Genomic DNA, 15,418 nt, shown 5'->3' with positions numbered 1-15,418 from the left:
CGTGTGAGCTTGAGGCCAATAAATATCGCTATTCAGTAAGATCAGCATGTACTAACTCAGCATTTACGTCAACTGCAGCTTCGCTTATGACGTAGAACTCGGAAAATTCATTACAAAATGGGATATATTAAATCGGCAGTGCCATACATAGACAGTGCCATAGTTTCAGTTTATGAAACCGTCTCATAAATCACCCATAGTGCACTGAATCCTCAGAACGCTGTCTGTGCACACAATCCCCAATGAATAATCCAGCTATCATCATTGTTCTAACTGTCTTACCATTGCTTGGGTACTGCCATGCTGCCGAATGTGAGTATGCTTTTAAGAGCAGTTGATTGATGTGTTTTGAGAGTGAGATAACAGTTTATAGCAGGGAAGAAGGGTAGGCTCTCGGGGCACTATGTTCTCCAGCACACAACCGATGAATTCCGCAACGTACCTTTGCTTTTCATATAAAGTGGCTCTGGTCGTCAGTTCGGCCGTGGATTTAGAACTGAGGCATGTAGATGTTGGTAGTGAGTATCTTGTGCTTCGAGCCTCGTTTTTAGAAGGTTGCTACCCATTTGGTGAATGCGATGTAATTTAATTTGCAAGGAAATAGAAAAAGGTAATAGAGAGGCGGAAAATTACTTATTTGCGAAAACTTGTTGAACTGAGCTTCTGTTCCGACGTAACTCGCTGCTTTCCGTGCTATCGTCTATGAAATAAAAATGCACTGCTTTGTTTGTTTTCGGCTTAAGCTAACGTAGATTGTAGGTGTAGCAACGCTTTCAGTCTACGCCCCCTCCCCCCCCCCCCTTCAAATGTAAAAAAAAAAACATATTTGAGAATATCAGATAAAGTATGTGATATAGCGAGAATTCATGATTGGCAGTCAGCCTCTAGAAACTGTGAAAGAGAAGTTAATGTAAGTCAATTACTTGCAGCAGACTCTGATCATGAAAAGGAAACTTACAGAAGAGTAAAGTAGGTCGGAGGCAGGCGGGAGACATTAACAAATCCTGACTGGGGACTTACCGCTATCCTTGAAAAGGGAAGGGCTCGACCGATACTGGCGTATGGACCAGAAACTTTGAGATCAGATCCGATGTTTTAGGAGTTGAAGACCTCGCAACGAGCGACGGAACAAAAAATGTTAAGCGTAATGCTAAGAGACAAGAAGAGAATGGTGAGCATTACAGAGGAAAAGGTGGTGGCCGAAATTCTGGTTCGCATTAGCAGAAAGAAAAGCCATATTTTTAGCCGGTATTTCAAAACTGGCATCTTTCTATAACGTTTAAAATGGCAAAGGTAATACCTGGTTTAAAAAAAGGTAACCCATTAAATATTGAAGATTATAGGCCGATATCTGTGCTGCCATTTCTCGATAAAGTCTTGAACATGAATCTAATTGAACTAAGGGCGCAAAGGTATATCAGTAAGTTTAACATATTCTCTATATTTAAAATTGGGTTAGAGCAAGTCTTTCCGCTGATACCACTGATCACATGCGTTACTGACAAAATTAAATCATTCATTAGTAGTGGTGACAGCGTAGCATCTCTCTTTTAATCTTTTTTTTTTTGGTAAATTACTGTAGTATGGAGTACCTGGCCCAGAACTGACTTCACAGAGCTTTACCCTTGAAATTCTGCATGCCGCTTCTATTAATTTCTGTAGATCTAAATGTACCCCTATTAGTTCGAGCCGTTCCTCAAGGTTTAATATTAGGCCCTCTATTATTTTTGATATACTATAACGACTTACCAATTTGCCTTAAATATTCTTCCTGTGTAATTTACGCGGATGAAACGGCTATACGTCCCCATCCTTCTGATTGGGCGACTTCATTTGTGACCTGCAAACTAACTCTACGACTTCCGAAGGGTGGTGCAACCATTAATGCCTCCAAAACTAGCTTCTTGCTTTCCTATTCACCCTCCCCCCCTCCAAAAAATTGCAATCTACTCTCTGCATTTATGTCAACTCCAAAGTCATTTCTGTAATGAATATATATTCTTTCTGGGAGTTATACTTGACACGCATTTGAAGTTTCCAATATATCACTTTCTTTTATGAAAAGATTTGAATGGGCATTACGGCGCAAGCTTGTGATATGCAATGCACTAGAGCAAAGTGGCTGTTCATGGCTAGAACTTAAGATGAGAATGCACATCAGCTATGGAAAAACTCTTTCAAATGGGAATTTATTAGGCGGGACGAAGGCAGGCATCTATCTTGAATTAGAGCATCACTGCCACAGTTTACTGATGAAAACCTGCGCAAATGCCTTTTTTATTCCAATTCCACTCAACATAGACCGTGTATATTATTCATTGGGCTTTCGTCCATTAAGGACTGAGTGACTCTTGCAGGATCTAAAAAAGAAGAGGTAACTTTCTTTTTTCTTAAATTGCATATGAGAATGTGCCAATGTAAGCGTGTTTGACAATGCATGCTACAGCCTGTCCACAAATACACTTACACGCACCACATAATAATCCCATAGACCTTTTTTTTTGCATAGACACAATACGAAAAAACTTGTGCATGAAGCAGCTCGATAATTTTAATAGGTGATAACCATCCAAGAAGCTTGCGGTCTCATACACTCCCACAATGGAAAAGTGTATAAAAACATGCAAGCGTGTAATATACACCGCACGCGCATTGTAAAAAAAAATCAGTAGCCAGGATGGAACAAATTTGAAAATCAGGCACACATCTGCACAGAAAACAGCAGTATTTTACAGGGTGCACAAATATTTCAAAATATGCAAATGTCACGTAGCTGGACAGAACCATAGTAATGTTGTTGCCGTACCTTGGAGATACTCGGTTATTTTTTGCATTTCGCCTAATTAGATAATTAGTCTTATTTATTGATCAACTTCTCAATTATTATAATTAGATTAAAAGTGTCAATGAGAAAATTGTAGAGCAACATCAAAGACTCCCGATACAGCTTTGTATTGCTCAATACGCGCTACGTAGAAGTGTTTTTCTGAGCATGAAAGAAGCTCACGAATACACGCAAAGTGCCTCGAGCGACCAGTCGCGCGGCAGTATTGCTGTATTCGCTGGTTTCGTTCACGCTCGGAAAACACTTTTATGTATCACGTATTGAGCAACAGAAAGTTATATTGGGAGTTTTCCACGCTGCTGTACAATACTCTTGTTCATACTTTTTATCCAATTATAGCATTAAAAGAGTTGATTAATCAATTATGAAAATAATTATGTAATTAAGCGGAATAAAAAATAATCTGAGTATCTCCAAGCGACGGCAGACAACATTACCTTGGTTCTGTCCAGCAAGGTGACATTTACATATTTTCCAATCTTGGTGCATGATAGTAAACCACCCAGTATATATCTTTTACATGCAGCAAAATTTGCACAAACTACTGCGGCACACAGGAGGTTCTCTCTTCCACAGCGGCTTTCGAGGTTTATTTGACGGTGTGAGGTTCTTTGGACAGTTTGGAAATAAGGTGGGAATCCTTCTATCGAGCGCTCCGCGTAATATTGCCACGTGTCTAGCGCGGCGATGACGACGGCATAAGACACATCGGCACTTATGAAAAACATAGCAAGAAGAAGAAGAAGAAGCAGTGACTAGCGCGCGCTATTTTAAAACCATCCGTTCTTGTTACTGCCTCTGCCGACAAGTGCGTTTCGTTTGTCCCTCGAGCTTTCGACGTCGTGACAATATGCCATCGATATCGTATCCTCTGAAAAATGGCTGATGCAGACATGGTCGGTAGGCGTTAGAGTTTGGTCTGCCCTCAGATACGGCGCTGTTAAAAACTAGAATGTGTTTGGCATATACACTCTTATTGCGTTGTATTATGCATTCATACATAGACACCTAAGTTAATAAACTACATCTTGGGGAAACTGGTATTATGTTCATATTTGGCCTTTGAAGAAACAGCAAAAGCAAGCACTGCACGTTATCACTTCCTCTACGCTACTACAGTCGACTCATCCCATTTTGGTCCAACTAAGCATTCTGTCTCCTGTCTATATATTTACAGTATTTGTCATCTTTCCGGCGTTTATGCTGTCTAATCCCAATAAAACTAACTTTTCGTGCGTAATAACATTCTGCGGCCTAAGATACATACTAATTGGGGAAAACATGAGCATTGCTTATTTCATCGATTTCATTATGGAATACACTCACACTTGATTGAACACAAAGAAATAATCCCCATATACGTGTATGAGCCAAATATAAAACGGTTATTTTGTTGTCTTCGTTAAATTTGTTACCTGTGTATACTTCACCATGAATTTGAAGTTAAGCACTAAAATTTTCGATTCTGTGTTTTGTTATGTTTCCATATTGAATCCTGTTTCGTTTTTCTACATTCGCTATATTTTTTTCTCGTGTCAACGTAGGATGTCTCGGCTGGGGTTTGTAACCTTGGGATGTCCTCTGCTTATTTCCCTGGCATCACTTCTTTTCTATCGCTAATAAAGGTCGGTTGATTGGTCGATTGAAATGGAGTTCGGCTGACCATGTAATGCGCTGGACAGATAACAGGGAGAGTTGCAGAATGAGTGCCAAGGAAAGGCAAGCGCAGTCGAAGATCGCAGAGAATTAGGCTCTGGGATGAAGTCGGGAAATTTGTAGGCAGAAGTTGGAATCAGATAGCGCAAGACCACGATAATCGGCGATCGCTGGGAGAGGCTGTCATACTATAATGGATATAAGTATAAGCTTATGATCACTATTGCAAAACACAGTGCCAATGAGACCCAGTGTCCCAGATTATGTGGGCTGGCGCGGCATATCGGCAGACATTGAGTATACTGGCGCAAAAATATGCTCTAGGGCAAAAAAAAGAAAAAGAAAGAAAAAGGAAACGCAGTGCTTGGCGACCGCATATGCATTGTTATATAAAAGAAGCGAGGGAGAGCAGTTTAGTGCGATACGAAAAAAGAAAGCAGCACTGCCAGAATTTGAACCTCTTACCTACACCCCGTAACCTACCACTATTCAACGCCGGTAAATGGTGGATAGCCAATAATTCGCCATGCCTACTGACAGATGCAGTTTCAATTGTTGTTTACATGCCGCACACACACACACACACACATGGTAGATGCACCTTTCTCCCGGCCCCTTAAGCTTACTCCTTCATTACACAACCTGCCGTGGCTGCTTAGTGGTTATGGTGTTGGGCTGCTAAGCACGAGGTCGTGGGATCGAATCCAGGCCACGGCGGCCGCATTTCGATGGCGGCGAAATGCGAAAACACCCGTGTACTTAGATTTAGGTGCACGTTAAAGAACCCCAGGTGGTCAAAATTTCCGGAGTCCCCCACTACGGCGTGCCTCATAATCAGATCGTGGTTTTGGCACGTAAAACCCCATATTTATTTTTTTCCTTCATCACACAGAAAATAACGTTGTCGGTATCAAATATTATTGCCTCCTATCACATATTTTGATATCAAATATAATGCAAAATTTAATCTGTGTACCTTCAAGCGACGGCACAAAATACATTACCTTGGGTCTGTCCAGCTACGTGGCGTTTGCATATTTTTAAATCTTGGTGCGTAATAGCTGCGACACCCTGTATATGTTCAAGAGAATATGGTTAAGGGAATACAACGCCCATGAGCTGCTCATTTATTGTGCTGTTTTCTTGCGGAAGCATCAAAGTCAGTACAGCGTCCATGCCATATATAGTACTGACACACAGCTCTGTCGAAGGACCCACGGCTTCTCGCACATTTGGCTAGCGAAAAGTGCAACTGCGACAGAAATTCAACATCGTCGTATTATTGCGTTAGCATTCTTCGGTTACTTCATGCACTTTCCGGGATCTATCTATCTATCTATCTATCTATCTATCTATCTATCTATCTATCTATCTATCTACTCTATCTATCTATCTATCTATCTATCGATCTATCTATCTATCTATCTATCTATCTATCTATCTATCTATCTATCTATCTATCTATCTATCTATCTATCTATCCATCTATCGTCCCTTACTAAGTACTTTACTAAGATGTCTGTCTGTCTGTCTGTCTGTCTGTCTGTCTGTCTGTCTGTCTGTCTGTCTGTCTGTCTGTCTGTCTGTCTGTCTGTCTGTCTGTCTGTCTGTCTGTCTGTCTGTCTGTCTGTCTGTCTGTCTGTCTGTCTGTCTGTCTGTCTGTCTGTCTGTCTGTCTGTCTGTCTGTCTGTCTGTCTGTCTGTCTGTCTGTCTGTCTGTCTGTCTGTCTGTCTGTCTGTCTGTCTGTCTGTCTGTCTGTCTGTCTGTCTGTCTGTCTGTCTGTCTGTCTGTCTGTCTGTCTGTCTGTCTGTCTGTCTGTCTGTCTGTCTGTCTGTCTGTCTGTCTGTCTGTCTGTCTGTCTGTCTGTCTGTCTGTCTGTCTGTCTGTCTGTCTGTCTGTCTGTCTGTCTGTCTGTCTGTCTGTCTGTCTGTCTGTCTGTCTGTCTGTCTGTCTGTCTGTCTGTCTGTCTGTCTGTCTGTCTGTCTGTCTGTCTGTCTGTCTGTCTGTCTGTCTGTCTGTCTGTCGTCTGTCTGTCTGTCTGTCTGTCTGTCTGTCTGTCTCTGGTCTGTCTGTCTGTCTGTCTGTCTGTCTGTCTGTCTGTCTGTCTGTCTGTCTTCTGTCCTAACTTACTAAGTAACTAACTAACTGACTAACTAACCGTTTATCCGCCTACAGGGTCACTGGGTAGTGTATGGTCGAATGGTTAGGGCATCTGGCTGCTCCGCTGAGCTAACAGGGCAGAAAGCAACCATCGGATCCACTTTGGTCACTGAGTATGTTCCAATGTATACGTACGTGCCTCGCCTCAACGAAGCTCTTTCACGCCGTCTTAGGTCACTGCAGATGCGGGACTGGGTAGGCCACCAGTGTTAGAAGGAACTCTTTAACACCTACTTGTAGCATTGCGTATATATGTTTGTACTTGGTCTCTGATGGTCTTCCATGAACCTCTTCGATGCTATCTTGGGGCACTGGTTATATTCCGGTAGGTGCGCGCCGCTTTCCAATGAACGTCTTCGATGCCAACTTGGTTAACTAGGTATCTTTCAGTGGTAATGTGCTGCTCTTCAGTAACGAAAAAAAATATTCCTTAAATTAGTTCGATTCTGAAGGTGGTTGAGCCAACATCACAAAGGTTCCTCAAGGACAGCGAACCGGCGCATGAACAGGGTGTGCCACAAATGCACTAGGAATGTGCCACTCTTCAAAGAACCTCTTGCCGACCTGGTTTACCTAGTACGTGTCACTGAGTGTGCGGCAGGCGATGGAAAAAAATTCTGAGTAGTCGCAGGGAACGGCGGCACCACGCTTCTCGATTTGGAGGCCACTGATGGACTAGATGACTAGAGACTAGATGGCGCGGCGGGCGCAGAAAAAAAAGAGCCCGGTTGCCGAATGACGCGTTGCTCAGCGTTTGCCTGCACCGGTGTACCGTGCGTTTGAATTCTACAACAGGTGGTGCGGTGGCGGCGTGTATGAAGTGTGACTGGTGCTGTAAACGTGGCGATCTACCAATGAAATGGACGCCGCGATAACCGGCGGCCCATTCACTATACTTCGCTGTGCTAGGTACTGGCACATGCTACTTTGTGGCAGCGTCGGCATGGATGTCACAGGCGTGTACTTAAGGGAAAAGGTTGCTTCATTTTGCAATGCAATATTTTCGACGCCGCAGGGAAGTGTGTAAAAATCCGACAACTTAGACGTATTGTATGGTGTTAGCCTGATTAGGGATTTGTGCGCCGGATTATTTACATTTCTTCGTGAGGTATATTAGCGTGCGGTTTAAATGTGCAAGTTTCTGAAATGCTTTCATCGAAGTGCAATCTATCTCTCTGCCGTTCTGGGTGAGGTGAAAATGTTATCCTAAGACATTTCCATTCATTACATGTCGGACGTAAGCTCCTTTGTTACTATGGGCAAACTAAAGTTGCGCATATCTTTCGCTTCATGGAGTTTATCAATTGAAGGAGAATTGTTACTAGGTATCAAGCACAAATTTCGAAGAAAAAAAGACAAGCAACGCTCGGATAAAAGTTACGCATAGCTTTCTCTAAGATGTTGCCCAGTTGCCACAGCTTCATCTCTACGAGACAGTGAAACCGCGCGAACTATTACACTCGCGAGCTTCTTACAGAAAGAATAGTGGTGAAGCTGTCTAACGCATTTCACATATTCCATTCTAAAAAAAAAAAAAAAAAACACCGACGCACACACATTAAGTCCACCACAATCTTGAGCACGTCAATGTGTGTGGTCTGAAAAAGCGCATGTGCATACGTAAAGAAGGGGACATAATGTTACAGCGCTAGAGAAACATGGAAAACGCGGTTATTTCGCCTGGTCAATATGCGAAATAGGCGTAATGGAACAGCCCAGAACCCAATATTCCCCAAAGCCGCACGAAAGCAGTAAGCTCACTCCGCGCCAGCAGATTTTTTAGCGATGTGAATCAGATTAAACACAACGGCAAACTGACAAAAATAACCTATTCAATTAAAATTCAAATTAAACTGACCGCCCGATAGGTTAACAGACACCAATCCGCAAGCACGCCGATAATGTAACTCGGCAGGAAAACTTAAGCATTTGCTTTAATTTTCAATTTTTGAAATTCTATAAGGCGCAATTGTCCCAAAGCATCTCTTGTACTGTGTTTTCTTTTTTCACGGACTGTTATAACGGGATGTAGGCTGTCATCGGGCCTTTAGGAATTTTCCATCTTTTTTATACTTTCAAGTTACTTAGATGTTTCAGCTTCTTTTTCATGTTGACATTAAGACACATACATTGGAAGTTACTTTCATCAGTGACATTCAGTATCATCAATAACCTTTCATAATTTTTAAAATTACATAACTTTTATATCTTTCGCAAATTCCTGACGACACTATGTTCTCGTTTGTATTAGTGCATCATGAAGAAACTAGAGGAGTAATTAGGGAACACTGCGAAACCGATTGGGAATCACAGCCATATTTGTTTTACCGTTTTTCAGTGCCTAAATACCAGGCCATTGTTTATCCCGAAGTGTTCGACGGGCGAGATGAAGGCACCAGAGCTCTCAAAGTCACCGACGACATCACCTTGAATTTGGAGCCGTCCTCGATCCTGCATGAAAATTTTTTTCTCAGAACGTATCGACAAGGCATTGCACAACACAGATACGTGAGTAAAAAATATAATAAATATATATATATATATATATATATATGCATATTCCCGAGCCGGTCAACTTAATCGCGTGCTGATATCATACTATGGAGGTGCTTTTTTGCGTCAAGTCAGCAATGAGGAAATAATGCCTGTCAGCTTGAGACCTATAGAATTCAAAGGCTTAGGCAGTACAGCATCTCGGATATTCATTGAAGGCTAGCTATGTTCCTGAGGGACAGAAAATGATTTGTTATTTCATCTCTGCTTCTTGATGGCCTTTAGCAAAAAATGTAAGACCCTGGAAAGTCAATCGAATATTCGATGGACATTAAATAACGACTGAGATATACCATATTTTGCATGCTTTAGTCACTCAGTATGTATTTGATCTGAAACGTTTTACGTGGGTACATATGGAAAGGCTCGTCGAAAGAGTATAATTTATGGAAATGTGTTCGTGTGTATCAAAACATCATTCAAAGCGTTATGCAGTACTCTCGAAATAAAGTTTTTCATTTATTTATGCATTCATTCATTCATTCTGGTACTCATCGTTGCTTACGGTGCGTGATGTGCCTATAAAGTGAAAAGCGATTGCTCGCTTATATCTCAGTGATATGTGTTGTAAGGCGGCAATCTATGCTTCGGAAGCAGCTGTGTCACAAACTTATGAAAGAATGGTGTTTAGAACTGCTAAAACGTGCTTGCATCCAAAATTGTATTAAAAATTAAAAAAGCAACGAGATGGCATTTTCTTGGTTAGATATGTTTAGTAAACTTAGGAATACCTCAACTTGATGAAACTGCTGCCACAGGTCTCAGGTATCTGTGGGAATTCGTTGCGAAGGGCTGTCTCCACGCTCGATCATTTTAGTGAATGCTTTTATTTCCCCGCGACGTACTGTCCGACGCAATGTTTCTTCAAAGTGGTGGAGATGTAAACAGACCTGAATGCCATGTGAAAATACGTCACGCATATTTACGAAAGGGTTGAGCGAACTGTAAAGAGATAAAATTGTTGCGCTTCTCTGCATGTTTCAGCTCGAGCATTTTTTTTTTGTAATTTGTAGTGTGGCGCCCTTGCGGAAACGTGCTGAGGCAGGGAATAGGGAAAGCGCGCATTCACTTAGTAAAGGAACAGCGAAAATGAAAAATGCATCGATCAAGAACTGCGATGTAATTGACGAACTGCACTGTCACAAATGAAAGCCAAGTCGTGCAGCACACGTAATCTCGACGCCAATAATGACTATATAAGCATTCGGATAGTATTAGAGAGCACATGCTAATTTATACGCCGCACCTAACTTGCAATTTAATATGTTCAAAGAAAAAGTAGCACAGTTCCGCAGTTGAAAGGTTCCGAAAGGAAACGTAGTATTACAACAATACGAACGTAAGCATTCGCGAGGCAGAGGGGCTTTGCATTTTCGAAATAATGTGCGTAATAAATACACCTCTTCTGAAATGATGTAGCAAATACTCTTGGCACTTATTCATCGGCGCTTTACATTGCGTAACAATTACCATCCTTTTTTTTTTCCAGTTCAACATTGAAACGCTCCAGCGAGGCTTGTACCACGATAAAAGACGCTACGCGGCAGTCGTACTTTCGGAAGATGGAAACACTTTACAAGTGGTATGAACACAACAATTATTTATGGTGATCTACATAACTTTGTCCACGCGTGGTTATTAAAATACTGGGGAGGACTATTGAGATTTTTTTTAGGTAACGTGCAAAAGGGGAAACAATTTCCAGATGTATTTTTCTGTGCAAAATTACAAGACGTGATTCTGGTAAATAATAGCCAGCAAATTTGACGTTTAGTGAGAACGTCGCCGCCGATGCAGCCAGCGAGAAATGTAACAGCTGATGGGGATACTGAAAGGTGAACTTAAACGTAGTAGCGTGGTACACGGAGGTATGCACGAGTTCTTGATGAGTTTCTTATACAACAATCCGCCAGTTTCACCCATGGGACGAAGCATTGACAGCGAAAGCATGGTTTAGTACTGCGCTTAAACTTGTTGGTCGAATTTATGGCTATATGCGGGTGCCACATGCTCGCGCGGAGCAGCACGCACAAGCCAACTGCTGCTGGGTAGAAGCAACAGCCCCCTAACAACATGCCAGTATCACAATGCTGGTGTGTTGAAGAGTGTCCCCTGCGGCATTACACGCGTCACATATCGGTGGCACAGGAAATGCAACCGACGCGCATGGACTTTCTCACTATATCACCTAGAGGGAAATCCGGCGCTGCTGCGCTGTTGTATGCACGGGAATTCCGGTATATGGTGACTCCGGATTGGCATCGTCCTCGGAGAGCCAGGACGCCTTGAAGACGCGCCTGGCTAGTACCGTTTCGTCTGTCACATTATTCATTTGCTACAAAAAGAGCACGTTAAGAGCTGTTTAAGCTTTATTATTACACAACAGCATGTTTTATTCAATTATGAGGACTTGCGATGGGATGTACAATTATATGAAAGGTAAAAAGTGTCAGCGGGGCGCGCTAAAGTTGGATGACAGACGACAAGGTCCGCTCTCGCTTTGGAACAGTTTTTCGTCTGTTCTTGCTTTTCTTCGCTTTATTCTGCGTTGTAGGTTAGTAAACTTCATTGAGAGATGTAATATGGGCAAATGAAATCCTAGATGAAGATTTCATTTGAACCACGCAACATTTGTGCATCTATATCCGCAGTTTAGACGAAGCTTCGTACAACACCAGCCAACACAAGCCTCGCAAAACAATATACCGCCATTCCCATGGCGGCACAGCATTTCTCAGAAAACTGCCATAGGCGGCGGCGCCAGAGTGAAGTCCCACCGCCGGCCGCACCCCCCCCCCCCCCTCCATCTTTTTGAAGTTAAGGCGAATATACTCGCTGAGAAACCGATGCGCGACTGCACTAGGCGAAATCATGGAATGATAGTCAAAGAAAGCTTCGCGTTAATATTACATATTGTTAGCATAACGTTTAGTTTCCGTTCCGCTCATGACAGTGCATACACGCAGAAATTCTGCAGGAATACTGCAACGCTTGTGCCAGCAGCGGAAGGCATGACGCTGTCCTGAATTCGTCAGTGAGCCGATTCAGCGGACCATTGACCGTGTGTCGATTTCGCTTCATCGCTTTTCCAGCCAAAAGCACTCCGCATATCTGAAGATCGTCGAATAGACGGTGCACGTGCCGCGCATGCGCAATTCGATGTGGGACAGCTTTACGGTGGCGCCCCCGACGGCGGAAATGTGCCTCGAGTGTCCGTATAACTGCTTTCGCAATAAAAACGGAGCGTGAAGACACCATAGAGGATAACTAAAAAATTACGTGAGGGGACACAACAAAAATAGGCAAAAACCAGCTATGGCAACGAGCCGCACACGTTCATCTGCCTACCTAGCGGTTTGTCATTTCTGTCACTTGCTCGAAGGAGCTAACTTCTGCGTCCTCATCAGTCAAAAGCTCCTGGCGTCTGTTTCCTGAAACCTGACGGAGGCACCTACACAGACAACGCCACCCCAGATGACGTGTAGATGCAAATTCACGACATAAATCCGCCATATCTCCAGCTCTACCAATGTAGTCGCCGGAGCCCTTTCCAAATCCGTTGCAACAGCACTGAGATTAACGTGGGCTTCAGGGCTCTTGCCACAAATCAGTACACTGCTAGTGATCTCGGTAGTGGAGGGCATATTGGTACAAGATAAATTACCGTATTTTCCGGACTATAGTTCGCAGGGGCTGATTTCGGATTAGAAGAACTAGCTTTTATTCGATAATCCTCACCCGCTGTAAAGATTGGAGGGACGAACTTTGACAGAAGTTAGGTGTTTGAGCGCCTCTGCAATCATTACATAGTTGTTGAACAAAACATTTACTGGTCGACTACACGAGCTTCAACTACGCCGCTCAGTCTCTTGCATATGCTCATGGTGGTTAACTACTTACCATGTATATTTAGTGTACCTTCATAATTACCAGAGCTCCCAGAATAAGCTCTAAATATTGCTTGTTATCAGCGAGGACCATTACGGAACTAATTTTGCTATATGATCAAGTACGGGGAAAGTTCGCAGGTGCAGTCTGGCCTCGTTATCTTCAAGCGTGCCCCCAATCATAAGAAATAAAACCACGTATAGTTCCCACCGATAAGTACATCGCATCCAGCTAAATTTCAATTTTCCACTTGTATAGCCGGCGGCCTAGAATACATGAAGTATGGTAATAACTTGGGTTAACCCAGGCAATAACGCGTGCTTTTTTTCACCTAGTCATGTAAGGTGGCCTCTTCGCAATGGATGTGCTATAGAAAGGCGTCTAATAAATTACGAGATGGGAGCAAGTTTTAAGTAACAATGATAGTGTGATATGTGCTACTCTTTGAATATTTCCTGTATTGGACATACGTAATAGGTTCTATTTGAATATACGTACCATATAAATGGAATGAAGGATGCATTAGGCGGTTGCGAATATCACTGCTAGAATAGTCGGGAATACAAAAGTACAACGGAACAGGTACACAGCAAGTATATAAGGAAGTTTCATGTAGATAAAGTAGATGAAAATGAGCGTCATTGTGTATATCATAGTGTTCTTGTTTTTTTTTTCATTCTTGCGTCTTTCGCTTTTCTCGTGGCGTGAAATCCACCTAGGGGTACTTCAAAATCTTGGCTAAACTTTCAACACGGCCATTTGAAAATCACAGTGTTTATCCAAGGTAGCATAATAACATGCAGACAAGGATCCCTTAGTCAATGACTGGGACGGGTCCCTTAAAGGAGTACAGATACCAAATTCTGGCGTGACGATTTTTATACTCTTGTATAATACCCAGAATCTAGGGGCCATGATAGCGACCGGTATACGCACGATTGCGTCCTCAGTAATGAAATACCGCACGATTTCTACTGCGAAGTCTCTCGTTTCAATATTCCCTTCAATCGCGGTGAATAACCTTTGAAGGACGTAAATGCTGAGTACCCGACGTTACGGAGGTCACGTGAACCACCAAAGCCTTGACGAGGCCAGGTGACAGAAGCGCACTTGAGTCTGCCGGCCGTGTTTCGGAAAACGCACGTGCAGATGCTCTGAAAATGTGTCGCCGCCGCCGTCTTGAACGTCGCACTATTTAGCATACCACAATGACGTATTCATGATGGCTATCGCGAGGAGCCCGGAGAAGTGTGCCCACCTTTCATTTCTATACTTTAAAATTGAAATAACCTTTTTAGCCGTCTGCTGTCAACCATACTTTATGAAAGCATCGCTCGTAAGCATGCAAAGCCTATACCATATTCAATACAGCCTCTATAGTGGCGTTTACACTTTTTTAAATATTTAATAGAACACTGAAAAAAATACAAGCAGCGTGGAAGAGAATAGAACATCAGAATAATACATAAACACACCAATAAATGGCGATCCGGACAATGTAACTCTACAAGGCAAGAATAAGAAAAAAATACACTAAAAGAAATAGGCAGCACAGTAATACAATATAGACATATGAATATACATATGATTATACGCATAAGCAAAATATGCGAACCGTAAAATTTTCCTGACGACAGTGTCAAATAAAGAAAGAGCACTCTTTCAGAGGTGATACTATGCACAAAATAAACTTAATTGCATTAGCACAAACATATTTACAAGAAAAATAATTTAATAGACTCATGGTGCCAAATTCAACAATCCTGGCAAATTATTCCGAGCTTGATAACTGAAAACGCACATTTGTTTTTCCATACTTCTTATATACATAGTGTTTATTTACTAGTTCAACATGTGTACTCACTGACAACTTAACATGGTTTTAATGAAGAACTGTTTGTGCAGGAAGGTGTCGTCGGACCAAACCTGAAGATAAGACCCATTGAAATGAAGGAGCGCTCTGAAAATGGCCGTCAAGCTCATCTCCTAGAGACTATTGAGGACTCGGATTCCGACAATGTTCACGGTATGCAAGATGAAATAATTAGGCCGCGCTCTATAGAATACTAATTTTTTTAGGACAGCTCATGGTTTGCCCTAATTTAGTTGATAATATACGTTTGAAGGAGTATCAGACTGTTCTGGATCCGCAGCTCAAAATCTTGAAATTGGCTAGCGAGCGATGTGTTGCCCAGTTAATCCTTTTAGCCATTATCAAGTGCCGACGCAGCAAAAAGACGGTCTCCTCCATCGGTTACACTCAGGCGCAGTGCTTGCTAAGGCTGAACTATCACGGAGCGGTGTAATACGTGACGC

At 42.5% G+C, this 15,418-nt stretch overlaps 1 protein-coding gene across 1 annotated transcript; it reads left to right on the top strand.

Annotated features, from left to right (window-relative positions):
- Positions 1–233: 233 nt before the first annotated feature.
- On the top strand, positions 234–15,128 carry LOC119434416 (uncharacterized; the record flags this gene model as incomplete). Its single annotated transcript, XM_037701572.2, has 4 exons — positions 234–312; positions 9,000–9,169; positions 10,704–10,796; positions 15,008–15,128. Coding segments are annotated over exons 1-4 (454 nt in total), but the record flags the coding sequence as incomplete, so codon positions are not given.
- Positions 15,129–15,418: the final 290 nt, after the last annotated feature.

The sequence above is a fragment of the Dermacentor silvarum genome, unplaced genomic scaffold (genome assembly GCF_013339745.2).
Source record: "Dermacentor silvarum isolate Dsil-2018 unplaced genomic scaffold, BIME_Dsil_1.4 Seq1052, whole genome shotgun sequence".
In the NCBI taxonomy this organism is placed as follows: Eukaryota; Metazoa; Arthropoda; class Arachnida; order Ixodida; family Ixodidae; genus Dermacentor; species Dermacentor silvarum.
Note: the sequence above shows the minus strand (reverse complement) of the source record. Positions and strands in the feature narration are given on the sequence as shown.